Below are 27,663 nucleotides of genomic sequence, written 5' to 3'. Positions count from 1 at the left end.
TTTACATTTCACTGAAAAGTTTTTATTGGCCTTTTGGATAGAAACGGGAATTTATTTGCCAGGAAGGATGATCCCATCATACTTCTGCTGGAACCAGCGCATGGCCTCCTCTTTGCTGATTCTGTGTTTGGCCCCAATGCAGCCTGTCCTGCGCTTCTTGTCTGCGATGCTGAAACCTGGCCTACCCAGCACCACATAGAAGTCCAGGCCGTAGATCCCAATGCTTGGGTCATACTTGATACCAAGATCGATGTGCTCCTGGATCCCAAACCCAAAGTTTCCAGTATCAGAGAAGTTATTTTTTCTTAACTCATACTCTCGAACCTTTAGACCTTTCTCCAGGATTTCTTCTGCCTTGGCCCCACGGACTGTGCAGTGGACAGCAATCTTTTCATTTCTCCTGATACCAAAGGATCTAACCGTGTATCTAGCTTTGGAGAACACGGGGGTCTGGCCTGTGAGCTGCTCCAGCACCTTGGCTGCCCGGGTCAATCTGTCTCCACTCTCCCCCACACAGATGTTGAGGCAGAGCTTGCGGATGCGAAGTTCCCGCATGGGGTTCTCCTTTTCACCTTGATCCTGCGCCATGGTGGAGAACAGGAAGAGCTACGTAGTCTTTTAAATAAGAAAAACATATATAAATAAAGGCATTTGGCTTTCCACTTTTGAAAATTACCTGTTCTCATTTCCCCCCACTTCCCCATTGGGGTGTTTCCATTCTCTTCTTTAGGTTCCTTCCCCATTACATATAAATTCCCTGATAAATTAAATATATGTTTATCAATTCTTCTGTTATGGATTCTGCAAAATCGCTTCTCCAAGGATTTATTTTTTGTTATTATTATCTCTAATTTTGATTATGGTATATTTTGTTAAAAAATGTTTTCAGGTCGGAAGGGGTTGTGTGTCAGTTACCGTTCTTAGTTGTAAACAATGGGCTCTAGTCTGACTAGTTTAAGCAGAGGAGAAATTTATGCAAGACAAGTGCTCACACAATATTGGGGAATGATGGGCGAAGAGGCCTCAACTTCAATGAAAGGATCACTCCCAGAACCAACTAGCTCTTTCAGGAATCTGCCACCAGTCCCAGAACCACACCACCTCTGCCCCTCCAAGCTCCAGTGAAACAATGGAGGTCTCCGGGGGTCCCCCGAGGTCCCCGGAGGTCCCCAGTCAGCCTGCTTCCTCACTTCTGCCCGAGGCCTTCTGTGGCATCTGATTGGCCGGCCTGGGTCACATGCTCCACCCTGGTCGGGAAGCAGTCTGGGTAAATACTGCTTCCTTTGAGAAAGCAAGCCTCCCTGTGTAGGGAACGAGCACAAGGTGGCCAGGGTAGCCAGGAGATCTTGGTGCGTTCAGGAATGGTATATTCACTCTAGGTTGTAAAGATAATCTCCTACATGTTCCAGTAGTTTCTATGTTGTAGGTCTTCATGTAGAGGTCTTCAGTTCCTCCAGAATTTGTTTTTTGCATAATTGGCATAATGAAGAGCTTTCATCCTTTCCTCACTCATCTCTACCTTCACTGCTGTCATACTCCATTTTCCTGTATGTACACGGGTTTGGGGCGGGCGTTCTATTCTGTTCCAGCACCTGCTCCCCTGCCCAGCCCTCTGTATTTTCACTTCTGTAACTTGGTTTGCTATCTGCAGGGCAACTTGTCTGCCCACCTCACTGTTCTTCTTCCTTTTTTTTTTTTTTTAAGATTTTATTTATTTATTTGACAGAGAGAGAGATCACAAGTAGGTGGAGAGGCAGGCAGAGAGAGAGAGAGGAGGAAGCAGGCTCCCCGCTGAGCAGAGAGCCCGATGTGGGGCTCGATCCCAGGATCCTGGGATCATGACCTGAACCGAAGGCAGAGGCTTTGACCCACTGAGCCACCCAGGCGCCCCTGTTCTTCTTTTTCAAAATGATATTTCTTTTCATAATTTTGATTTCTATATGAATTTCATAATCCATTTGGAAACTCAAAAAATTCTTCAGGTTTTGTTTGGAATTTAGTTACATTTAGACAGAACTGACATTTTAATGCTTTTGAGTCTTTTTATCCATTACTCAGATCTTCTTTTATGTCCTTAATAAAGTTTTATAATTTTTTCCATAAAGCTCTTAAACATTTTATGTGATATGTGTTCCCTGGGTTCTTTACAGTTTTTGCTGCTGTTGTGAGTTGGCTGATTTTTTTTCAATTTTATTTTCTAATTTGTTGCTGCCGAAATATAGGCAAAGAAACATTGAATTTTATATGTTGCTCTTGTAATGAGCAACCTTGCTGAATTCTTTTTTTCACTTCCAATAGTTTATCTCTTGATGTTTGTGCATTTTTCTATGCCTGAAAGCAGTTTTTCATTTCCTTTCTGAACATCACACATTTTTTCCTTTCTTTTTCCTTCTTTCTTCCTTTCTTCTTAGTGCATTTGCTAGTATTTGCTGCATAGTGTTGAGTTGTGGCAGCAATAAATGCTGTTCTTGCTTTTAATGGGAATATTCCAGGTTTTATCAGATTAAGGAAGTTCCTTTCTATTTCTAGTTTTTCCAAAGAATTTCTCTTTTAAATAAGAGCAGGTATTAAATTTATAGAGTAAGACATGTTATATTATTTCTGTTTAATCTGCATACATGGTAAACTTTCACGGGTGGTTATTTCTGATGTTCTCACAATCTTGGGATAAACCCAAACTAGTAATGATCATTTAAAAAAAATACACAGGTTGTCTTTCATTTGCTAACATTTGTTTAAGACTTTCAGTCTCCATTTATAAGGGGTATTACTCTACAGGTTTCTTTCTCTTCTACAGGCTTACATACCTCAGAGATGCTGCGGATGTGGTTCCAAACCACCACAATAAAGCAAATATCACAATAAAGTGACCCAAGTGAATTTTTTGGTCTCCCAGTGCATATAAAAGTTATGTTTATACTACATTGCAGTTATTAAGTGTCAAATAGCATAATGTCAGAAAAAACACATACCTTTATTAAAAAAAATACTTTATGACTAAAATATGCTAACGACCCTCTGAGCTTTCGTCGAGTTGTAATCACCCATCACAGATCACCATACCAGATATAATAATGTAAATGTTTGAAATGTTGAAAAAAATTGCCAAAATGCAACACAGAGACAGGAAGTGAGCAAATGCTATGGAGAAAAAGGGAACCCGTTACAGACTAGTGGCACACGGGAAATACTGGTGAAGATGTCAGCCTGCTTTTCTGCAACTGATCACGGGAATGAGGTTGGCTGCACCGCCGTTCTCTCCACACTCTCCCTGCCTTTTGCCAGCATTTCAGCTGGCTGAGATTCTTTGCTTGCCCAGGTGACCCAAACCCTAGTCTTGAGGAGGGTGACTCCTTGGCGATTCCGCCCATATGGAGATGATGTAGTCCTATGTTACCCTCGACCATGGGGCAGGCAGTAGGTACAGACACCCTAAGGAGGACGCCCCCAGCTTCCACGAACACTGTGCTGGCCCCTCTGTGCGGTAGCTCTCCTAGCTGCCCTTGACAGGTAGCCCCAGCCCTCCAGCCATCACCCTTTTTCTTACCCCTTCGTGGCTTCAGGACACTGACATGCCAAGTGGCCATTTTAGTTCCAATCCAGGGGAACTAGCGATGGGTCCACTGACAGAAGATCAAGAGACTCTACAGCTGTGGGGATTGTCACCTGCGCGTGTTAGGGCGCTGGGGGAAACCGGATGTGCAGAGTAGAGCTGCAGCTCTTTGAGGCATCAAACGGTCTTCTCACCATTCCACTCGTATTTTTCTGATGGATATTCCCCAAGAACTGGAAACAGGTCTTCAAATAAATACATGTACACACATGGGTACGCACGTTTGTAGCAGCACTAGTCACAATCGCCCAAAGGTGGAAACAACCCCAGTGTCCACCAGTGGGTGAACGGACAAACAAACGTACAGATGGTGGACTATTAGGCCCCAAAAGGGATGAAGAGTCCAAACACGTTACAGTGTGGAGGAGCCTCAAAACTCTTACTCCAAGTGAAAGAAGCCACACGCGCTCATCACTTGCTGCACGATTCCACTGACAGGACGTTTCTGGAAGAGCTAAGTCTACAGAAACAGACAGCAGATTGGTGCTTTCCAGGGGCTGGGAGAGGAAGGATCGAAGAACCACCACTTACTGGGGAAGGGGTTTCCCTCCGGGGGAAGGAAAATGTTCTGCAGACAGAAGTGGTGGTCGCACACCGCGGTGAAGGTACTGACTGCCACCGACCTACTCGCTTTAAAAAGGTGAATTTTAGGTTATGTGATTTCACCTCAACAAAAGCAAACAAACAAAGCCCTCTTTGGTCCTATAATCACTGCACATTGAAAAGACAGATTATTCCCAAGCTGTATTTCCTCTCCTAGATGTCCACTTCTCTCCCAACCTCCCTTTCTATCTTTTGTGGATATTCCTCTGATTAAATGTAGGTTTGGAGCTGTTGATGATTTCAGGATAAATGTTTTAGATCAGATGCAAAGATACCTGAGAACAGAAAAACAGAGACAGATAGAGTCAGCATGCCTCTCTGGTGTCACAGACATCATAGACACACCTTTGAGAGGGCTGTGTTCTTAGTGACTCTAGATAAAAACCACTTTTGTTCATCATAAAATTATCATTTCTCAGGGCGCCTGGGTGGCTCAGTCGCTTAAGCCACTGCCTTGGGCTCAGGTCATGATCCTAGGGTCCTGGGATCGAGTCCCACATCGGGATCCTTGCTGGGCAGGAAGCCTGCTTCTCTCTCCGCCTCTGCCTGCCACTCTGCCTACTTGTGCTCTCTCTCTCTCTCTCTCTGACAAATAAATAAGTAAAATCTTTAAAAAATATTATCATTTCTCCTACGCCTACAGCCCTATGAGACACCTGTAACTGTGCAGAACCACTTCAGGTGAAAAGGGACTCAAAGCTGAAGTAACAACCTAAATGTTAGAGGGGCACCATCGGGCCGTTTGAAGAGCTGAAGCTCTGGGAGTGGGAGCAGACCCCCAGGAGAGCCCAGGGGCCCTTTCCATAACGAGCCCCCACCTTCAGGACCATAATACAGACCAATTAGGTGGGGGCAAACCCAGATATATTTCAATTTGTCAGAAGCCTTGCTCTGTTTCCCCCACACGTTTGGGGTCTGATAAAACCCATACAGGGTCTGGTCCAACACATTCTTCTCGGTATTTACATCCCAAGGGGAGTTTTAGCAGACATTTAATCCTCGTGTTTCTGGTTCATTTTCCCTTAACTCATCAAAACAAGGTTATGAAAGATTGCTTTGATCTCTAACAGGACCTGTTCACGAGAGACATGAGGCCATTACTTTCAAAACAGAAAGCTGTGCTTTGCCAAGAGTTCAGGGAGTTAACAGCATGACGTTTGGGCTGCATCAGAGCACCTGACCTTTGAGAGCCAACTGGGTCCTAAACTTGGCTCAGGGAGGCCTCCCGCCCTCCAGCCTAATAAAGCCCATTAATTAACTGTCAGACCAGCTGTGTAACAAGTGAACTTTTAGTGGCTATGCCATTTTCTTGGTTCCAGGCCAGAAACAATAGGTATAAAACTTCCACCATTAGTGAGACATTTCTGAGAGAAATTAGCATTTGCATAATGGAAGGCTGCCTTCCAAATAAAATGTGCATTGCAGGGCACGTATTTTTTAAAAATTAAAATGTAAATAAATCTGTTCACAGCAGCCTTTTTTGGGTTCTTACCAATACCATATAGTCTTGAGGCTGAATGACTGTGAGGCTCAAATCAGATTCACTGCCCTCTTGCTCTAGTGTTTGGGGAGTTCAAGGCCCAAGGCGTTAGGATGGGAAGGAGTATATCGTAAAAACATGACAAAAATAAACTTGAACTATCTTCTGATGAGATCATAGTATAAAAGGCACTAGACGGGGGCATAATTAAAGTTCTTTAATTTGTCAGGAATAGAAACCAAGGCATGCCAGGTACGAACAAAAAGAGGACTTTGTCGTAAAGATATGAGGGGCATCTCAGAGCGGTGAAGAACGAGCTAGACATGACCTTTAGGAAGGGCAGGAGCAGGAGGGTAGCTCCTAGCATTTCTCATTTTTAGACCGAACTGAGAATTACAAGCAGAAACTTTGCAGAGGATTAGATGTGGGACAAGATTCCGTGAAATGTCAAAAGGATAGACTAGGTAATCCCAGCTCTCATCCCCCTAAATGAGTAGTTAAGTATTTAAATGACCAGAAGAACTCTTGGAATCCAATCCCAAAGTGTCCTTTGATGTCACCACTTCTTTAGCTCAGACACCTGGACACCCAACATCTGTTTGAAAACCTCCCATGATGGGACACTTCCTACCTAAAGGATGACCTAGTCCATCATTGGACCATATGAAACATGAAAAGGTCTTTTTTAAAAAAGATTTTATTTATTTGTTTGAGACAGGGGGAGGGAGAGAGAGAGAGAGAGAAGGGGAGAGAGAGAAAGAATGAGCAGGGAGGGGGGCAGAGGGAGCAGGAGAGGCAGACTCCCCGCTAAGCAGGGAGCCTGACACGGGGATTGATCCCAGGACCCTGGGACCATGACCTGAGCTGAAGAGAGATGCTTAACCTACTGAGCCACCCAGGTGCCCCGAAACTTAACAAGGTCTCATACTGAAGTGAAATTTGGGTAAATTTTGAAATTCGAAATTTTGAAATTTGGGGTAAAATTTGAATTTACCCTCTGGTTCACTATCTAGACTCTGAGCAAACAGATCAATTCTTATGCAATGTACACATGATAATCTTTTATATGTGAAGACAAATCCATATTCTGTCCTCCCAGGGTTTTCTCCTATTCTGGCTACGCATGTTTAATGGCTTCAGACAGTCTTCGTATAATGGATTTTTTCATCCTGTCCAACCTCTTCTACCCATCCTTTAGTCTCAAGTGGTCCTCTTCAAATGTAGCATCTAGGATAGAATATATACTCCAGATGTGGTCTGGACAATAAACTGCTATTAATGCGGCTTTGGACTGTATTAGCATTATCTTGTTGACTCACACTGTGCTTGTGGGTCGTGCGTGAACTGTTGCTAAATCAGTTCCCCCTGATTTGTGCAATTAACTCTTCCCATAGCAGACAGTACAGGATTTGGGTCGAAAAGTAACACTGAGGAGTTATTGTTTATTATTTTTAAGTGTCACCCTGCCTTCTGTTATAGTAACTGTCTTCCCACCACCAATTGATAGGCATGGATTCTAACTCTTACTCTGTCATGGATTTAAAAGAAAAAAAAAAGGTCACGCTGAGCAGGGACAAGAACAGAGCCTTTGGATCTGGACTAGAAATGTCTCCACCAATTAGCACGGAAGAGTATCCTTGGCGGGTGCCCAAATGCAGGGGGTTTCAGAATGTGGCTGATGAAGGAACTGTTTCTCTAACTATTAAGATTGACTTAAAAGAACAAAACAAAACAAAATCTCCCGGGTGCCTGAGAGGTTCAGTCGGGTAAGCACCTGACTCTTGATTTCGGCTCAGGTCATGATCTCAGGGTCGTGGGATCGAGCCCAGGTCGGGTTCCACGCTCAGTGGGGGGTCCGCTTCAGATTCTCTCTCTCCCTCTCCCATTGCCCTTCCCTGCCCCAACCTCTCTCTCTCAAATAAATAAGTCTTCAAAAAAAATTAAAAATGAAAATAAGTAAAAAATCTAAAACACCCCAAAGTCTCAGAGTATAATTGTGCCCAGTGAACTGTTAAGAACATGGAATGCCCTATTATGTGTGTCTGTGTGTACGGATATCATCTTGTGGAATCCTATAATGCACCGTTGGGAAACACTGCTGACCCAATTCTATCATCCTGCAGCGTGCAAGCTGCCGGTCTGTTCCACCGAGATTTAAATGAGCAGCTTTATCAAGCCCTCTGCTCTCATCAGTGTATACTCGGGTCCACAGCTTCTGTTCTTCCAATCTCTGAGCTCTATCAAAGGAGGAAGTCAGGATAGAGACTTAAGAACTGAGACAAAGGACTGAAGGATGTATGTTAAAGGTGTAGTCTGGCTGCGGGGTTTCAACCACACGAGATCCCAGATTTTTTTTTTTTTAAAGATTTTATTCATTTATTCGACATGAGAGAGAGATCACAAGTAGGCAGAGAGGTGGGCAAAGAGAGAGGAGGAAGCAGGCTCCCCGCTGTGCAGAGAGCCCGATTCAGGGCTCCATCCCAGGACCCTGAGATCATGACCCGGGATGAAGGCAGAGGCTTAACCCACTGAGCCACCCAGGAGCCCTGAGATCCCGGATCTTGAAATGGTCAAAACATTATGTTGAAGAATGAGAAACAAAGGTTGAATCAAAGGTTGAGCCAATCGACCAACTTCGATCCAGAAAAAGAACCCAAGCGTAGAGGTTGGGACAGTCTCGTGTAGTCAAGAGTGGAGACAGCTGGGTTTTAGGTCAAAATCCTAAGAAACTTCTTTTTCTCTACCCGCTGCTAATACTCTGCTGTCTGCCCCACTGGGGTCTAGCTATCTTTGTTCTTCTAAGCTAGGGCTGACAACACAAACTCCTTTTGTTGTTTTCAGAGTATCCCATAGGCCTTGATGCCTCGGGGGCTCTAGCCTTCCTGACATTCTTCTCCCTCTCCGTCCCTTCCTTTCTTAGTCATTTTCATTCTGTCTCCCCTCTTGCGTCTTTACTGCATATTTTAATCTTTTGCGAGTTTTATGTACTCATCGGCACCTACATTTTTCCTTGGGCCATTCCTACTCAAGCTGCAATACCCCACCGCTGGATTTCTTTGTATAGTGAACGTATTCCCGAACGGAAAAAAAAGAAAAGGAATTTCAGTCAACTGGATTATATGTGTAACACTGTGGCGAGTTTGAAATGTATAGATACTTCCGATGGGATACTTCTTCTATAAAATTGAAGAATGCTTTTGTGAGACAAATAACTTCTCATTTGCCCGTTTTGTAAGTTTGTAAATTTAGCTTTCTTAAGTCATGGTTAATCTAAATCAAGAGACATTGCATCTTCGAGCTTATTAAAGTACAAAGTATCTGGTCAGTTGACCAGAATTCACTGATGTGATTTCATAACTGAGTTCCCACTTTACAGTATGATTTAAGTTCCACACTTAGTAAATTAAATGAGATCATTTTATAAGTACTCACGGTACTGACTCAATGTGTGATGTGCGTGATGGATAATGAATCAACACTTGCCCAAATGCTACTTTCTATTGTTGCCCTTCACACTGCTTACTCATTCACCAAACTCCACTGAGTGCCTAGAATATTCTAGAAACTTGGAACACAAATGCCCCTGGTTTAATTCACAACAACTGCTTAGAGTAATTCACTGCCAGGCACCCAATCCTAAGTACCTGTGAATATGTTAATTACTAATTAGATGGGGACTGACAGATCCAAGGAAACAAGCAGGCCTATAAGCATTCCAGAATCAAGCCGGAAAAAAGTACAGATGAGAACTTCACAGATGTTGGAACACAACCATGGGCTCCTTCCTTGCACATGGAAGGACCAAGAATCAGTGGCAAGTCCATGGGAGAGGGACAAGCAGAAGTCGAATTCTGGCCATGTCTCAGTAGCCGGGACAAGAAGAAATAACAATGTATTAGAACCTGTTCCCCGTGAACCAGCCACCATTCCAAGCACTTGGCTTGTACTGGTTCATTCAGTCCTTACGACACCCTCCAGAGGTAGATGCTGTCATGGTTTCTATCTTACAAATGAGGCAACTGAAGCACAGAGAGGTAAAGTATCTTGCCCAAGGTTGCACAGCATGTAAATGGCAAGACTGGGGTCCATCCAGGCAGTCTGATCCTAGAGCCCATGCCCCGTTGGTTACAGGCTCAAAGTGAGGTGACAACTGGTGGAAGTTTCTGGGCCCTGTGACGCTGCACAAGCCCAGGGATTATTATTAGTGCTGCACATTGCCCGCCTCGGACAGTAGACTCACCCGCACACGTGCTCCCAGCCATTAATTAATCAGATGGTTACACCCACCCTCTACGGTCGGAGCAAGCACACAGCAAACCGAGTTCTGGTGTGGTGTGCAACTGAGAGATGGAAAAAACCCAAAGAACTTGTGGAGAAAGTAGATTTTGCCCTGGGACTTGTGATGGAGCACCTCAGGTCATAGGGACCTCAAAGGCTCCCCGACAAGAATTCGCCCCCCACTCGACAGCCTCCCACATCCCCATAAATCTGAGTGTCCTGGGTGTCTGAATAATGAATAATGAATTAGAGAGCGGTATTGATGGGTGTGTGCCCACGAGACAAGACCTATAAAGCGTGATTCATTAAACCCACACAACCCTTCACCGCTGAAAATACCAAAGCTTTCCCCAACACAGACTGAACCACAACTCCTCTGCCGAAAACACGCTAACAGCTCTCCTGTGCCACCAGGTAAATTCTCCCTGTCAGGCTCAAGGTCCTCGGGGAGTTGACCCCTTCCCACGGCTCCCCCGGCAGGCCCTGATCCTTGCACGTTCCAGGGGGCTCCTGGTGCCCCTTGCCTTGCCCTCTTGCTCACCAAGCCCAGCTTGGCTCTGCGGCCCACAGCCCGGGCCGGCCCCCGCCCTTACCCTTGGGGCTCTGTGGAGCTGTGGTCACACGGCGGATTGTCTCCAGACCCCACCAAGGAGGGGAAGACACCCCATGTCCTGGCGGGTAGGGAGCTCACTGGTTCTGGAGCCACGCTTGTGGGAACAAGGGGGACGGAGCTGGAAGAGGCAGCTCCGAAGATATTACTACAAACCCAATAAAGGGGAGCCCGCGGTGCCTGGGAGGAATGGGGGAGGGGGTGGGCCTCCCAGAACGCGCCTCTGACTCCTTCATGGCATGCCCCCACACACCGAGAGCCCACTGACCACTCCTGAGCCCCAGGGAGAGGAAGGTGAGGAGGGCAAGCGGGCGGCCCCCCCACGCTCGTTCTCAGGTCACGGCATGCTCCTGCGGTTGCCCTTCATTCAACAAGTCAGCCGTGGGCCGTGTCCCAGGCACCGAGCTGTGGGCCGTGTCCCAGGCACCGAGCTCTGGGCTGGGAGCGGAGGGAAGGACAGGCCCTGCCCGCCGGGACTGCCAGGCCCCTGGAGGACACGGGGCTGACGGCTGGAGAACAAGGTGCAGGGAGGGGACAGAGGGAATCCCGGCCCCTCCACCCGGGGAAGTGCTGGAACTGAGGCCTCAGGCTGGCCCCGGGGCCCTGGAGGCAGCGTGGAGGGCAGAGCGCCACTTCCCACGGTCAAGGGTGAGCCGTGGCTTCTTCCACATGTGGCCATCCCAGGCTGCCTTCCCTCCTCTGGGCCATTCCCCCCATCTCTTCTGTTCATCCCACTTGTCCTTGGGGTCCACCCCACGCTCCTTCTCCTCTAAGAAGCATTTCCTCCACCGGCTTGCAGCCGGAGGGAAAGCCTCCCCCTTCCCTGAATTTCTGCAGCCATAAGCACCTGTGGCATAAAATCAAGTGCTTGAAGAAACTGCTACATTTGGATTTTTTTTTTAATTGGAAACTACTTGGGCATAAGGATTAGGTGTCCTACTTTGTTTTATCCCCAACAGGCCACAGCACAGAGTCAGTGCCCCACACCTATCTGCACGGATAAACACTCTGCAGAAGAGATTCTCTGCCTTTGTGCGTCTGTCTCCCTACCTCGGGGGTCCCAGCAGGAAGAGCGCACAGGCTGGCATGACCCACTCTGCGTCCCCTCTCTTGGCTTGCCCAGGAAAGCCTCTCTCAGGGGAGCTGCTCTGGAGGAGGGAAGCATTTTGGAGATGGAGGGTAAAATCAGGCTGCGGGCTTCTGGAGGAGGCAAAATTATAATTTGCATTTTTCTGCGGAGTGAGAACTCTGTAATTTAGGATTTTGCCTAATTGCTGTTTAGAGTTCCCAGGGACTGTCTCTCCCCAGGCGGCCCCGCGCTGCTCGGAGAGGTGGGCTATTAATGGCTCTGCTCTCCACCTCCATCCATCTGCGGCTGGAAGGTAAGATGACTCAGACGGGGAGCAGGTCAGCCCTGAGTTCTGCTCTTTTTTTTTTTTTTCTAGAATCCTGATTGATTTGGCCCCTGGAAGAGAGGGAGCGAGCGGTGCCGGCGCGGTTGAGGAGCTGTAAGCACAGATGTGCAGGCGATGGCTCTGGTCTGTGGCTGCTCGGATCTCAGCTCCGAGCAGCTGGTGGCCAGAAAGGAGGGGACGGGACGCCAGAGGTGGGCATAGCGCGTTCTCACTACAGCTGGGCTCTCCTTGCGTGTGTGTGAGGCTGCAGCCTCTCTCCTTCTCGTTCCCACTGTGGACAGTTTGGAAAGTCACCCACTTCCTTTGCAAAGTGATTTTTTGCGTGTTCCTAAGGGGTAGGAAGAATGACAAGCAGCTGCCTGGGGGACCTGGGGCGGGATCACGTGCTCACAGAGCCCCGTGCTCCCCGGGATCCCCACGCAGACTCGGACTCACCCAAAACAAACCCATGCTGTCCCCCCTCTGTCTGAATTTGGGGTATCACAGCAAAAGTTGTTGTTGTTGTTTTAATAAGGGCACATGAAGAGAAGAAGTTGGGCCACTTGTACCGACTGGGCAAACACCTTGGCAAAGAGAAAACAATGGCACTTTCTAGTCAACTTTTACAACCGGCACCCCTTGTGGTTGTAAGTTCAGGCCACAGATGTTAAAGCCACAGGGAGCAGAGGCCCCGCTGAGAACATCGTGTTCGCCCGCTGTCCTACCTCCTGGGCCATCGCGGGGTCCGGGGCCCTTCCCGTTGGGCCAAACCTTTCACCCAGCTCAGGCCTGGTGGAAAATGAACACTCTGCAAGTTGTGAGGGGTGGGGGGAAGCACATCGGGCTTTGCTACAACATAACACAGGGGTACACACAGAAGAGTGTGTGCGTGCACGTGTGGGCGGGGGGGGGGGGCGTGCAAGGAGGCTGGCACTGGACGGGCAGGGAGTTGTGCGGACCGGCCGCCAGCTCGCTCGATGCTGCAAAGGAAGGACAGCGGCTCCGACTTCCTGTTTGCCTGCTCGGGGCCACATGCCATGCACACGTTGTCTCATTTGAAGCTCTCAAACAACTCGATAAAGTGCCACAATCCCATTTTATAGATGAGGAAATGACGGATTCCTCTGTCACTGGCTCGGGCTGCCTTCACAAACCGCGTGGCTTCCCTCAACAATGTCACCCCTCACGCTAGGGCCTGGAAGTCTGAAGTCAAGGGAGCCGCAACACCATGCTCCCAAGAGATTCTGGACAGAATCCTCCCTTGTCCTGCTCCTCACGGTGGGGGCTGTGGACCCCTGGGGTGCTTGTTTTGCAGCTACGTCCCTCCAGTCTCAATCTGTGGCTCCCCGATGGCCCTCTCCTCCTGTGTGTCCTGGCGTCTGTGTCTCCTCTTGTAAGAACCTGGCTCATTTTGGACTAAGGACACACCTTCCTCCCATAAGACCTCACCCCAACTAATTACACCTGCATGACTCTATTTCCAAGTAAGATCACATCCTGAGGTGAATTTTCGACGTCTCTTTTTTGCAGAACACAATTCATCCCACAGCACATACGCACAGTATCTTGCCTCGGGTAACGCTGCCAGCAGGTTCACAGAAAATCTGAATCAGCACCGGCTCCCAAACTCTTTTTCTTTCCCATACGCTGATTTATGCAATGGCATTAAGTGATGCATGAGAGATGCTCCAGTTTATTCTAGCTTTGTATTTTCTTACCCACAACCCGCTTTGCAGCTCCAGTAACTGGTCCCTGCAGTGGGGAGGTGAGAAGGAAGATGGCGGTCAGGGCTGAGGAGCTGAGTCAGGCTTAGGAACTGCGTCTGCATCAGAGGCCCAGTCAGGAAAACAGAAATTTCAGTCAGTATTCCAGAGAAGAGTTAATACAGGAATTTGGTTACCAAAGCATCAAAAGGACTAAGGGAAGAGAGAGTGTGAGTGAGTGAGAGAGAGAGAGATTACAATAGGAACAAAAAAAGAGAGACTGTGGTAGGAAGTCATGTGGGCAACATGGCGGCCTAGGGCTTTGAAGAAACCTCCCTTACCTAACTTTACAAATGTATAGTTAAGGGAAAGGGAAAGAAAGGGAGACTGTTAACCCCCTGAAATGATGTCAGAGAAGACCAAAGCTGCCATTCACCTCACAGGCATTTGCCATCCACAGTGTTCTAGTCGTTGGGTTTTAAAAGGTTACAGCTCTGGTAGCAGTGGGTAAAGCCAAGGACCACACAAGCTGAAATGTCAGATCAGAGAAACCCACCCGAAGCCGGGACCTCGGACGAGCGCCGCTCTTGAACTAGGAAAAAACCACCAGACAGAAGAACAATAAGGACACTTGCTTGTCTAAATCTTGGCTCCCAGTAAAGGAAGACACGAAACCAAAAGTCTCCCACGACAAGACTCCCAAAAATGTCTACCAAGAAAGTTCCTAACCACGAGCCTACACTCATATGGTCTGTGGCCATACTTCATAGTTTTCAAGGCCCCCCCAAATCTTAATCCCAAAATTTTAAGAGGATTCCAGGCTCACAGCCTCCCACGAGGCAGGCAGACGCAAACACGAAACCTCTCCTGAAGGAACATACTTCAGATCCAGCTCAACACAGGTACGGTTCCAGGGGACATGAGCTCACAACAGAGATCGGCAAACATGGGAGGCATCAAGTCACCATACGTGAGAGACGACAGAACCAGCAGCCATAGAAAGTCACAAAGATGGCAGGTGTTAGAATGATTAGAGACCAATGATTAAACTGGTGGGCTCCATGTGTTTAAATAAATAAATGCAGGTTAAATTATAATAAACAACAGACCATAAACCATGACTCAGCCTTGTCTAGGAGGTATCGATTGCAACGGGAAAATGGAAGTTGGCTGTGGACAGCCCTATTGTGTTCAGAGACGTCTGACTTTCTCCAGGAGGTGAAGTTGAGGACCAGGTGCAGGGTGGGGTGTGAGGGCGTGTCCCTTTGGGGACATAGGCAAGTAGCATTACTTCACCATAAGGTGTTTCCAACTGGACATGACTGGAGAGATGTTGAAAAGACAGAATATTTGGGGGAGGGCAGGGAAGTTCTTCATTGTAAAGAGAGAGGTGGGGGATGGGAAGGAGGCATAATGGATCCGTACGTGGGGACCATATGTGGGCAATATGGTGGCCTCCCCTGAGAAGGAAGCGAGCCCAGTCTTTGCTCTCTGGCACTACCTGGTTTTGGGGGTACCCGATGAGGATCAGTCTTGGACCCTGGGGCTCCCAAACTCCCCTGACCGTCAAGAATGAAATTAATTTTTCTGCCAAGGCCAGTAGAAGGGAGGTTTAGTCTCATTTATTTGGGTAAAGGCATGTGTTATTTCTTCCACATCTGAGTTTGTGGAATGAGATTCACACATACCATACAGCACTAACAATCTCTATATCTCTGGGGAATTTAAAAAAAAAAAGCTTTTCCCCATTTATGCCTGGGGGACAATCCTGGCACTTCCTATGCAGAAAAAGGGGGTGCCTGCCTCTCGGAATGAAATTCTAGGTCCCCTGTGAGCTGGCTACCAGAGGGGCAAGGCTTTCTTTTGTCTCTGGTATTTCGGGAATTGTAAAGCTGGTGGGAGGGCAAGAATAGGAAGGAAATTCGTAAGACGATAGGAAGGTCAAAATACCAATACACCTCCCGATTACAGGCTCTCGGCTCTCCCAAGCACTTGCCCTACGAGTGCCTTGGTTCCACGAGGGGTTGGAATAGACGGCCTGAATATTCCATTTCATGTTTAGAAACAGAAGGAGAAATCAAGTAGCCTGGTCTCATTTCTTTAATGTTCGGTTCATTTAAGATGCTCGGGATATGTGATCCAATGTCAATGCCTTTGACGACCAGTGTTAAGGAATCACTGGCAGAAGTAATTTCATCCCAGAGCTGTTCTGTTTTGGCAGGATCTGTGGTTTCAGCTATTGATTTTTTTTTTTTGTACTGCCTCTTCCTGGTTGAGAGAGCTCTTTAGGTTATAGCTGGTAGCAGGAAATTCCGGCCCAGGAGAAAATAGGTTAGTTGCTTGGGAAAAGAAAGTTCCCGAAAATAAAAACCTTTGAGGTTTGTTTCTTTGCGTTGTATTAAAGCATTCCTAAGCAGGATTTTCATACTTCTTCTATGATAAGCTTGTTTTTCTTGATGGAAATAATATTAGGAATAAAAAAAAAAAAGGAAAGAAGGGAAACGGTCATTTAAAAGGGAGTATTTGCGGGACGCCTGGGTGGCTCAGTTGGTTAAGCCGCTGCCTTCAGCTCGGGTCATGATCCCAGGGTTCTGGGATCGAGTCCCACATCGGGCTCCTTGCTCAGCGGGGAGCCTGCTTCTCTCGCTGCCTCCGCCTGCCTCTCTGCCTGCTTGTGTGTACTCTCTCTCTGACAAATAAATAAATAAAATCTTTTTTAAAAAAATAAATAAATAAAAGGGAGTATTTGGGGGCACCTGGATGGCTCAGTCGGTGAAACACATGACTCTGGATCTTGGGGTCACTAGTCCGAGCCCCACATTGGGCACAGAACCTACATTTAAAAAACGAAAGAGGGGCGCCTGGGTGGCTCAGTGGGTTAGGGCCTCTGCCTTTGGCTCGGGTCATGATCCCAGGGTCCTGGGATCGAGCCCCACATCGGGCTCTCTGCTCAGCAGGGGGCCTGCTTCCTCCTGTCTGTCTCTGCCTTCCTCTCTGCCTACTTGTCATCTCTGTCTGTCAAATAAATAAATAAAATCTTTTAAAAAAAAGATTAAAAACGAAAGAAAGAAAAGGGAGTATTTTATCCATATTCTCACTTCCAATAGCTGAAGGGAGGAAATGGCACATGAGCCTCCAAATTCACGCGGCTACTCTAACCTCTTGTCCTCTTCGAACAGACCCAGGAGGTACAGTGAGAAGCTCTTTGCTGATCTTCGATGCCAGGGATTTATCCTAAGAACTGAGTTTGGGCATGTCAGTGAAGTGCTGCGGGGCCTGAACGGAACCATCAAAAATAAATGTTTAACAGTATCTTCCCACAAGGGGCACTGACGTACCGAAACGAGGCATCCTCGGGGGGCAGAATGAAGGCCCCCTCCAGCCCGCAGGTTCAATTCATAAATCTCCAGGAGCCTCAGAGCTACAACCTTGGCGATTCCCATCTCCCACCTAGACTAAGGCAGGGATCTCCTGGAAATGAACTATGAACACAAGTTTAAATTTAAATATTGTGTCGCCCACATCGAACGCGCTTTCTGGGTCGATACTGGTTCAAGTGGACATACTGAGTTGCAGATCTGGCTCCGTTGGCAGAGGCCTTTAGCCTAATCAAGAAATTTATGGGCAGACAAATCTGCTAGGGAGCCAGACGTCTTCTCTAAATCGAGACATCACAAGTCATTTAGCAGCTGATCTACAGTGTCCCCGAGCTTCCTCGAGGTCAGTTAGAGGACCTTATCCATTTAGTTCAGCTTTATGACTTTAACAAATGACTTGCTGGGGGTTTTTCCTTTCTTGCTTGCTTGCTTGCTCGCTTGCTTACCAGAACTAATAAAAACTTCATGGAGATTTAGAGACACCTAATGAAATCAGGAACATTCGATTCCCTACCTACCTGTTCTAGTCTGTATTTGGAAATTCCATGCCCAGCTTTGAAAAACCGATGGACAGCAGTGAAGGAATTGGGTGAATCACTATCCAGCCTCCATGGACGCAGGAGACCCTGGAAGGTAGGAAGAATGACATCATGGGACATCTGATGCCTGCCACTCAGCCTAGAGCCAGTCACTCACGGATGTGGTAACTTTTCTGGCTTCTGCCTCTGAAAACATGCAGTGAAAGCTGGCGACTTTGCTGGTATTTCAGACAAAGAAATGAGGGCATGGATTGAAAACAGGGCTCTAAAGCTTTAAGAATGGCAGCTTCAGGTCAAAATTCCAACAAAAATTGTTTTCAGGCTCACCCTCCCCTACCCCTTTGTTAAGGCAACAGGAGAGTTGAGATCGAAAGTTCTACATAACCCCTCTCAACTAAAACTCTTAAAAACAGATGGTTCTTTGGCACAGCTTACAACATTCTTGGCAAGGCTCAGATCTCAGGTGACATTAAAGGTGACTACAGAGATATATACACAATTAAGTCAGCTTATAATTAATTTCTGTTAGATTTACTAGTTTAACTGCATGGGGTTAAAATCTTCTGCAAGACAGAGGTTATCAAAAGCGAGTCGATGATGACAAATGACACAATGAGACACAAAGTGCTAATTTCCTTAATATACAAAGAGCTCTCACAATTGAATAAAAAGATAAGTTAACCCAATCATGGGCTTTCACATATGTTACAAATATTTTAATCTGCCATGACATTTATTCTTTGATTATATTATTCTGCAATTTTCACAGGCTTGTATTTTATGTGCTTAAATCTGTATGTCTATCCCCGTTATGCTTCGAAAGGCATGCCTCATTCTGAAAATCATCTATTTGATTTTGGATTTAGGAGGCCATTAATTTCCGATCCATCTGTAGAATTTGTGGTGGGTGGTTAATAATACAAACCGACTCACATTTTCCAAAATAACTGGCCACATTGTTCCAGTTTCATATTTATGGAGTGGTCCTTTTTTTCCCCACTGGTGTGTAGTGTAACCTTCATCATGTATTAAATGCTTATGTGTGCTAAAAATAAAAAGTAATTTCAGTTGAGTGCTGTGAATCCATCAGTGGTACTTACAGGGGTGGGGTTTGCAACATGTGGATGTCCTTCCTTTCCCCTCGGCCCTACCCCCTTCCTCCCCAGAGACCGAAAACAGAGGGAAGGAAGCCAGGGGAACATTAAACAAGGTCTGCCGCTCTGGATAATGTCTATGAAGAAAACGAGCAGGCTGAGGTTTTATGATTTATACTACTTCGAGAACCCTTGAAAAGTAGGAGCGCCACGCACTGAGCCTTCATTCCACACCGGGCACTGTTCTAGCACTCACCGGGAACACACCAGTCCATCCTCATGACCACCCACCATGTGACTGCTGTGATCATCACCTTGATTTTAGAGAGGACACGCCAAGCCCAGAGATGTCCTGTCACTTTCCCCAGAACCCTTTGGGAGGGCAATGGCCTGAAACGTGGCTCAGCCAGCCCACCCACAAAGGTGATGGGAGCACTCCCTTCCTCAAAATGCTTCCTCTCAGCACAGACAAGTGTCCACAGACAGGCTGAGGAAGGTCCCCGAAGATGGGACCTGGGGAAAGCGCTATCACGTGGCTGTGAGCCTGAGCTAGAAAGGGATCAAGCCAGGCAAATTCTCTCTTCTGAGAAAAGCCGATCGCCACTCATTTCCAGGTACTCATTTCACTCCTGCCTTTTCACAGCAACTCTTCTCCTTTCCAAGAAAGCTAAGAAGGCAAGGGCTTTTCATCTGTCGGCTGGCTTAGGAGGGCAGGGCAAAAACCTTTCTACCACAAGACCCCACGGTAGCATGGAGAATTCTGGCTCTGAATCTTCGGAGGTTAGAGGCCTCTGGGTGTTTTCATTATTTATGGTCGCCCGCGGACTCTCACTGAGTGTCTCCACGGGCCAGTAAGGTGCCAGGCAGGGGGCGGGGGTAAAGTGGTGAGACAGCCCCAGGCCATGGCTGTGCCGTCTGGCCCCTGCGATGATAGCTCAGGAGGCTTCTGCCTTGGGAATCCTTTGCTTCCTCCGAGATGGGGCTCTGTTTACAGAATTCAGAAGCAGCAGACACTAGATTTGAGTCAGACATCAGGACTTGCGGATTCCTGGGCCCGCTCTCCATCTGGCCATCCTCACAACCATACCCTACTCAGTGTTCTTCTCCGGACACTGCGAACACCAACAGAGCTCTGCCTTTCTCTCAAGGTTACTGCAAGCCCCAAGTGTAGGTGAATGTTTTCTGTGGTGTGGAAGCTGCCAGACCGATATAAGGTTTTGCTACGGGAAAACAAGAACTGGTGTTGATCGTTTGCTTTTGCTTGTCGCCGGTGGTTGCGATCGTGTGTGTGTGTGTGTGTGTGTGTGTGTGTGTGTGTGTGTGTGTGTGTTTGGTTGTCGTTCTTTGCCGTCTTGGTTCGAAGGGACTGGAGTGGCTGGTTCCGGCCCCGGCTGGCCAGTTGGCTCCAAGTCAGGGAGACACAGTCTCGCCTCATGCCTTGCAATCACTCCCAGCTCCCCGAGGAGGGATGGGCTGCTTCATTTTTTTGTCCGTTCAAACCACATCCTGCCCATTTCCACCTTCCAGAAGACAGTTTGTGACACGGGTGGTTTTAAGATGCGGCAGGCTTCTTGGTGAAGAGATAGCAGAAGCCTTTTCACAGAAGTGAAAATAATTCATCCAGTGGTTAACGTGTCAGGTCTGGGCACGGAGCTCACCCCCCACCTCCAACTTGATCCGAATCCCTGATTTGGAGAGTGAATTGCTGTTCAGTCTTCTCTCACTATCTTGACTCTGGTAGCTTTCTGGAGAAAAGCAAGCACGAGGCAGGCAACACAGGGCCCACCAGGAGAGGGCTGCATGCTGTCCGGAGCTGAGGGCGGAGGCAAAGACTGCAGTAGTTGGGAGGAACCTCACTGAGCTTTTAACAAGTTTACAGACGAGGACACGTCCTCATTGCACCACTGAGGAAACTGAGTCCCAGGAGGCTCAGCGCTTTGACCGAGGAGAGAGAGGCTTTTAGAAGCAGAGTTTGGACTGGTACCTGGGTTTTGCAGACCCCGGCTTGAGCTCATTCTAAACAGACCAGCTGTGCCCATTCCAGCAACTTAAGGATTACTGGCATCACTGGAGTTGGAGAATTGGACCTGCTGATGGGCTGGGGCCGGGTCACATCTCACAGCTGTAAGTCGTGAGAGAGCGAGGACAGGACCAGCACCAGGCAGCCTAGGAAGCCACGAGGCAAGCAGGGACAGCAAATGGAATAAATGTTTTGAAAGACTGTGACACTTGAAGAAGAGGAAAAGGAGGAGGGGGATGAGAAGCCGAGGCATTATTATGCAAGTAATCACTATTAGAAAATCATAACTTTGGAATTTTTAAACCGATGCAATCTTTATTTTTAAAAGTGCACGATTGTAGACACCACACTCTTTCCGTTGTTCATAGGAGGTGAGGGAGAGGGGTGGATGGGACAGCCACAGCCTAAAGCTGGGCTGTAAAAGGAATCAGACCCGGGCTGCTGGAGTCCAGGATTCGGGGCCAGCCTGAGGGGCAAGCGATCCGAATGCGCACCCTATGGCCCCAAGAGGTCCAGTGGGTGCATGTGACCTGTCTCTGTGCCTCTTCTGGGAGGCCCTGGAAAGGCTAACATAGCCCTGACTGTAGGAAAGAGCAGATTTTCAAAGACATCTCCCCCAGAAACTTCTGACCTTGGACAGTGTTTATGGCCAGGTCGAGGGCACCCCTTATCTTTCAAGGCTAGAAGGCGGCTTGTAAATGGTTGACTTATTAACTCAGCTTCGGTTTTCAGTGGGAAGCCAAGGCCTGAATGGGGTGGGCGCCAGGGGCAGCTCTGGGTGCCCCTCAACTCCAGGTCGTGGGCCTCTAGCTCACAGTGTCACGGCTCTCCCGCCGGCAGGGAGCCCAGTGCCTGGATGCAGAAGGCGCATGAGGTCGGGAGTGGGGGGCAGGGCTTCTGAGCAAACAGCCAGCACCTGGAAGGGTCCATCCCCGACCCATCCCAGCTCAGAGCAGGAGCTGAACGCAGCCCAGTGGTCGGGCGCCTTCCCCTGCAGCGGTTTAACTGACAGCCCAAACGAGAGGCTGGGCCGGGCTCAGCTTGCACCATCAACCACAGTGCCAACCGAGGGAGGAGACGAGCCTTTTCCTACCCCTATGGTCAAAAACGAATTTCCTTTATTGCTGTCCTCTCCACCCTCTCCTGTATATCCCCTATTTTTATCCCAAGTTGGTTTTAAGCGTGCGTGTGTGTGTGTAGGATGGTGGATGATTTTCCTGGCTTCCTTTCCTAACTCAAGATGTGCTGGGGGCTACTGGTCACCCTTGGCCAGCACTGCGTACCTCCAGGTCCCAGGACACAGGTGGGGACACAGGTGCCCCTTGGGGATGACCCCAGCCACGGGGCAAACAGTGAAGTCAGGGCTGGGGCACATTCAGTGCGTTCATGAAGCCTTTCCGGAATATTCTCTCTGCCAGCTGTGTCCCCAGGCTTGTACCCCCTCAACTCTCCAATAAGGCCCTCACCCGCCATGACGCTCTCCCCACAGAGAAGCGATCAGCCTTCCCCTCGGATGAACCCCACCTGCTCACCCCCTCCTGGACAACGGCTGTTCATGGAGTTCGTCTCGATCGTGGGCCTGTGCGTGGCACCAGGTGCAAGACCTCACGGAAGCACCAAAGACAGAACACGCGCGTTTTTACCTGATGATAAGCCGATCCCGCCAGGCGATCGTGGGCGCCGTGGGAGCCTCTCCGTGCTTCTGTGTCACGGAGGAAGCTCCGTGTCCCCGGGCAGCGGCGCGACCATCCCGGGCAGGTTCTTGTTAAATCCCAAGCTGGGATAAGCCACGGCTGGGAGCACAGGGTCAGGACCTCAGGCTCAAGAAAAAAGAAACAGAGTAAGAGCAGCAACGAACGCACCAACGACGGAGAAAGGGAAGCAGCCGCCCCCCCACCCCCCACACTTGGCAGGGGGGCTGCCCTGTTCGTGGGCTCGCTCTACCTGAGTCGGTGGCCCCAGGGCAAAGCGGCCCAAGCCTGAGCCCCGGAGAGCCAGCATGAGGACAGCCCGCGTGGGGGTGTGGGTGGCCCTCTGAGTCCCCCTGCTCCGGGCCTGTGCCGGAGAGCGCGCCGGCGTCGCCCCCTGCCGGCGTGGAGGGCAATGACCGGCTCGGAGGCCCGCGGGCCGGCTCCCTGGCGGTGGTCAGGTCACCTCCGCTCTCCCGCAGACGTCTGGGGGAGGAGGCTCGATGAAGCTCCAAGTCCCTTAACAAAAGGGCTTCGAGGATTCCGAGGAACAGTCAAGGATGTTGAGGCTCCCCCCGGTGTAAAGGCTGCCAGGACCGCTCAACGCTTTAGGGCCAGTCCCCCCACCCCCCGCGGGGTTCGCAGGTGCGGACGCACGCTGCCCGCCCACTGCCGCCACGTCTCACCTGGGGGCCAGACGAGCTAGCCGCCCTCTCTACCTGCCTGGATCCGGCTCTCCCACACTGGCGACTGCCTGTCCCCACGAATCCCCTCCGATTCCTGTTCTGTGCGGGACCCGGACCCCCAGTAGCGCTCAGCCTTGCCGGGTGCTGATGTTTTACCGCTGCTGAGCTTGAACAGCTGTGATCCGGGCCAGCGGCCCCCAGCGGCCCCCAGCCTGCCCTCCCTGGCTCGGCTCTGCATATGGAATCCCCAACCCCCCACCGTCCATCCTTCCCGTCCCGCCATCTCTCCCCTCCTGCGTGACCCCCGGTTGCTCACCAATAGCTTGAAACTGCCTGTGACAGAGACAGTAAGTGTCAGCAGCTTATCTGCTGTGCTTGATTCCAAGAATTAAAGGTGGGGGGCGGGGGGCGGTCGGGGGAGAGTGTTGATAAGGACGATCGAGTTCACTGGTAGCCTCTAAAGGGATTCCTGGAAACCACCCTCCGCCCCGGGAGGCTCGAGAAGAACAGACTCTTCTTCACTGTTCCCAGCGGCCTTCACCAGCCTGGCAGCTTTCTCTGCTTCGCTGGTTCTGGCCCCTCTGGGCGTGTCGCCGCCTCTGCTTCTCCACTTCCGGTCACTGCTCCCGCCGCTCCCAGAGCGCGACGGGAGCTTTCCCACCTGTGCCCACCCGCGAAGCCCCGGCTTCTTGCCACCACGCTGTGGGCGAGTAGATGGACATCTGCGGCGCGAAAGGATCCTCCCGGGGTCCGGCGGGTGGGGGCCGAGAGTCTCCTCATTACAGATCAGCTCCGCGGTAACGAAGAGGCGCGGACAGACAGACAGGGCAATCCCGACTCTCTCCCGTTGAGCGCTCCGGTCGATGCTGTGCGGAGCTGTCTGCACCTAGGATGAAGGTTGGCCGGAGGATGGGGTCGCAGATGGGGATGGGGACTCGGTGTGTGCACCCGCGTGTGTATGCATCCCTGCGTGTGCATGTAGGTGTGTACACGCACACGTGGGAGGGTGTGGGGACACACACGTGTGCATGGCAGCAGTTGCACGCAAGTGTGAATATTTTAGGAGGAAGGAGAAGGGAGCAGTTGAGATTGCTGGAGAAGGCTGGAGGACATCACTCCAAAAGACCTTGGTTAGTGATCAGGAGGAGAGAGGAGGGAAGAAAGGACAGGGTTCTGCTGAGCCGGAATAGAGGGCAGAGAACAAGAAACCACAAAAGCTTCTGGTATTTGGAATATAAAAAAATAGCAGGTCTGGGAGTTTTTTTCCTTTTTCCCTATAATAGGCCATCGAGGTCAGGTTTCAAGAGTTACAGTAAAATGAAATTTAACAGGGCTTTCTAAGAGTCAGGAGGAGTATGTACTAGGTTCACCCTACCGTGAGTACGTAACCCGGTCAGCTCCCTGTAGGGTGGGGGTCTGTGGGTCCACGGAAGCCCCTCTCTCAAGAGTTTGCTGTCTTCCTGGGGGACGGGGTGACTGTGTCTGGAAGCATTAGAGGACAACTCAGGCCAGGCATGTGGGAGTGGGGATTCTGCACATGTGTCTTCAAGACAGGATTCAGGCAAGAGGTGAGAATGAGTTGGGCCCAGAAGGATGGATATGGTCCAGGTAATGGAGAAGGGAGGGAAGGGTTTCTAGAAGGGGTATGTGTGTGTGTGTGTGTGTGTGTGTGAGAGTGTGTGTACATCTGTCAGAAGAAACCCAAGACTGGAAGTAGGGTTGTCAGGGGATATATATGGCTCGGAAGAATGGTTAACAATCTGGGGGCTTCCCATGTTCCAGGGCATACATCTGCATGTGTGATCTTCCCCCACCCTTACAGCAGCCCTGAGACTTCATTATTCTGTTCATTTTGCAGAGGAGAAAACTGACGTTCAGAGGCGTAGGCCACAGGGTCCATGGGGGAAAGAATTAGAATTTGAACTCACAAATATCTCCAAACCCTTGTTCCTTTGTGTCTTTGCTTTTGAAGATTTGATTTTGATTTTTAGTTTTTTAAAAATTTAATTCCAATATAGTTTCTAAATGTTACTTATATCCCAGTATCGTTAACACACAGCATTATATCAGTTTCAGGTGTCCAGTGCAGTGGTTCAGCACGGCCATGCGTCACCTGATGTCCATCTTGACAAGTGCCCTCCCTAATCCCCATCACCTATTTGCCCGCCTCCCACCCACCAAGCCCTCTGGTACCCCTGAGTTTGTTCTCTCTCGTGAAGAGTCCATTTCTTGGGCTCAAACTCTTGTTCTTAATCACACTTCTCGTGGGGCCCACCTGGTGGAGGCTGATAGAGAAGAGTGGAGTGGGGGACCAGTGGGTGGGTGGGTGGGGGATTGAGTGTCAGTGTTGGAGCTCTCAGAAGATTCTAGCGTTACTGCAGGAAGCCATAGGGAGACTTGGCCAGTCTTGGCCAATGTGGGATGTGGAGAAAGGGGTTCTGAACAGAACACATGAGCTGATGGGGGTTTACTGGAAGATGCTAGAGAGCAGGGAGAACGCTTAGGAGTGGGCATCATGGACCTGACTAAGGTGGAGGGGTGGCAAGAGGGAGGACAGGATGAGTGAAAGGGCATCTCAGCGTGAGACAGAAGTCTGCGCGAGGGGCGTAGGGCAGAGGGGGTGGCTGGAGAGGTAACACCAGGAGCAGGAACGAAACTCTCAGGAGGGGCAGCGCCCGGTTCCACTCAAAGGAGACTCTGCCCCACCTTGAATTTCTGGAGCAAAATAAGGGTTCGTGTTGTGGCACGTCTCATAATTTCTGATATGCCCGTGTGGCTGACGTGCCAATGTGGCTCTATAAGAGGGGAATGCCGGGACGCCTGGGTGGCTCAGTTGGTTAAGCAGCTGCCTTCGGCTCAGGTCATGATCCCAGTGTCCTGGGATCGAGTCCCACATCGGGCTCCTTGCGTGGCAGGGAGCCTGCTTCTCCCTCTGCCTCTGCTCGCTCACTCTCTCTCCCACTCTCTCTCTGACAAATAAATAAAATTAAAAAAAAAAAAAAGAGGGGAATGTAACATGTGGTATTTCTCCGACCTATTTGACGATGAGACCCCATTTCTACAAAGTGCCTCCTGGAGCTGGTGTTCTACAGCATACTCTTTGGGAAACACTACCGTGGCCAACCATGGGAAACGTGAGTAATCTGCTAACTTAGAAATGTGGATGCAGAGCCGAGGCTCTCGTGTCACGAACCCGTGCAGTTTACCTGCTTGTTTTGCGTTCCTAATCTTGCTTTGTCCTCTTCTAGAAGCCAGGATCTCTTCCTCCAAGTCTGCTGCTGAGGGGAGCCTTGGGACAACGCGTTCGCTGGCCCCGTGTCTGGCCTGCGGGCAGAAGTGGGCTCCCCTGGACAGTGACCGTCCTCCAGCCTTCCTGAGGACGGGGATGGCCTTGCCCTGCTCAGCCCTCTGGTGCCCAGCCTGGGAGGCCCACCCCCTGGCCCCCAGCCCTCCACCACACCTGGGGAGAGCCGCGCTCTGTCAGAATAACATTTGGCCTGGGGGAAAGACAACCAACAGCCTGGGGGTTACGGCCAGATCATAGCCAAAATAATAATGTGACTTATTCGCTATAGAAGAGAATTCAGAACAGGAAGGATCTTGGATGCTGTCCAGGTGGTGTTAGTTACAAAGGAAGCGAAAGAACCACTTGAGAAGGTCTCCCTGGTGAGGCAGTTCGTAGCCCTTGGGGACTGGAGGTGGTGAAATGGGGAATATTTAGGGAGAGGACCTGTCTGTCGACGTAGCTACCGGCTTGCACAGCGCCCCGAGGCGTGTCCCCACCGGAGACGGGAGGATCAGCTCCAGGGACGAATCAGCCACTTGGGAGTCTAGAGACCTGGACATCTAACCCCAGCCCAGCCACCGATGGGCTAGCTGACCCTGGGGCAAAACACTTTGTGTGGTTTCCTGGTTCAGAAAGAAAAAGAGAGAGAGAGAGAGAGAGAGAGAGAGATAAAATCTGATCTACCTCTCAGAGGTTTGGGTGGTTTCTGTTTTGCTTTTTGTGAAGAGCAACTAATAAAATGATACCAAACCCTCTGAAAATAAATACAGGCTCTATGCGTTTCTAGCAATAATAGCAAGTATTCTCGTCGGGATCGTGGCTCAATTTACCACGATAAAATCGCTGGTAAATTTCTAAAAAGTTACTCCTTTGTGCACATACCTTCTCCATAGCAAATGGCTTTCTGTTCGGGGAAAGTGAAAGGACACTCCAAGTCATTCATGTGGGGGTTTATGTATTTCTCTCCCCAGCTGAATAGAACTCTCTGCAGGTTTCCAATTTGGTCATATTTCAGAAATGGTTGAACTTCAGATTCTGAGCTCTCGCTCACTGAGTGCGGAGTTAGAAAAAATAATGAGATTAGCAGATAAGTAAACAAACATTTTAATTGAGACTCAAGGCTGCAGAAGTACTCTGGGCGGTATGGAATTACATGTTTCCATATTCTTTGTTGGTCTGCGCGAAACCAGAACCCAGAAGGTTATATTAAACATAATCGCCTAGCTCCACGGGGCCCTGCAAAGAGTTTTTCACGTGGTCATTTAAAGGCCAGCGATTGTACCAAACACAAT

The 27,663-nt window shown here is 49.3% G+C and overlaps 1 protein-coding gene across 1 annotated transcript; it reads right to left on the bottom strand.

Moving 5' to 3' along the window:
* Positions 1-23,425, bottom strand: LOC308354318 (large ribosomal subunit protein uL5). The gene is made up of 3 exons (XM_080821652.1): positions 23,402-23,425; positions 22,355-22,531; positions 1-615 (listed from the first exon to the last, which is right to left on the bottom strand). Exon 3 carries the CDS (start codon positions 586-588, stop codon positions 52-54), a length of 537 nt encoding a protein of 178 aa, XP_080677778.1. The 5' UTR covers positions 589-615; positions 22,355-22,531; positions 23,402-23,425; the 3' UTR covers positions 1-51.
* Positions 23,426-27,663: the final 4,238 nt, after the last annotated feature.

The sequence above is a fragment of the Martes martes genome (assembly GCF_963455335.1).
Source record: "Martes martes genome assembly, chromosome: 13".
NCBI lineage: Eukaryota > Metazoa > Chordata > Mammalia > Carnivora > Mustelidae > Martes > Martes martes.
The sequence above is the reverse complement of the archived record's forward strand: the minus strand, read 5'-3'. Positions and strand labels throughout refer to the sequence as shown.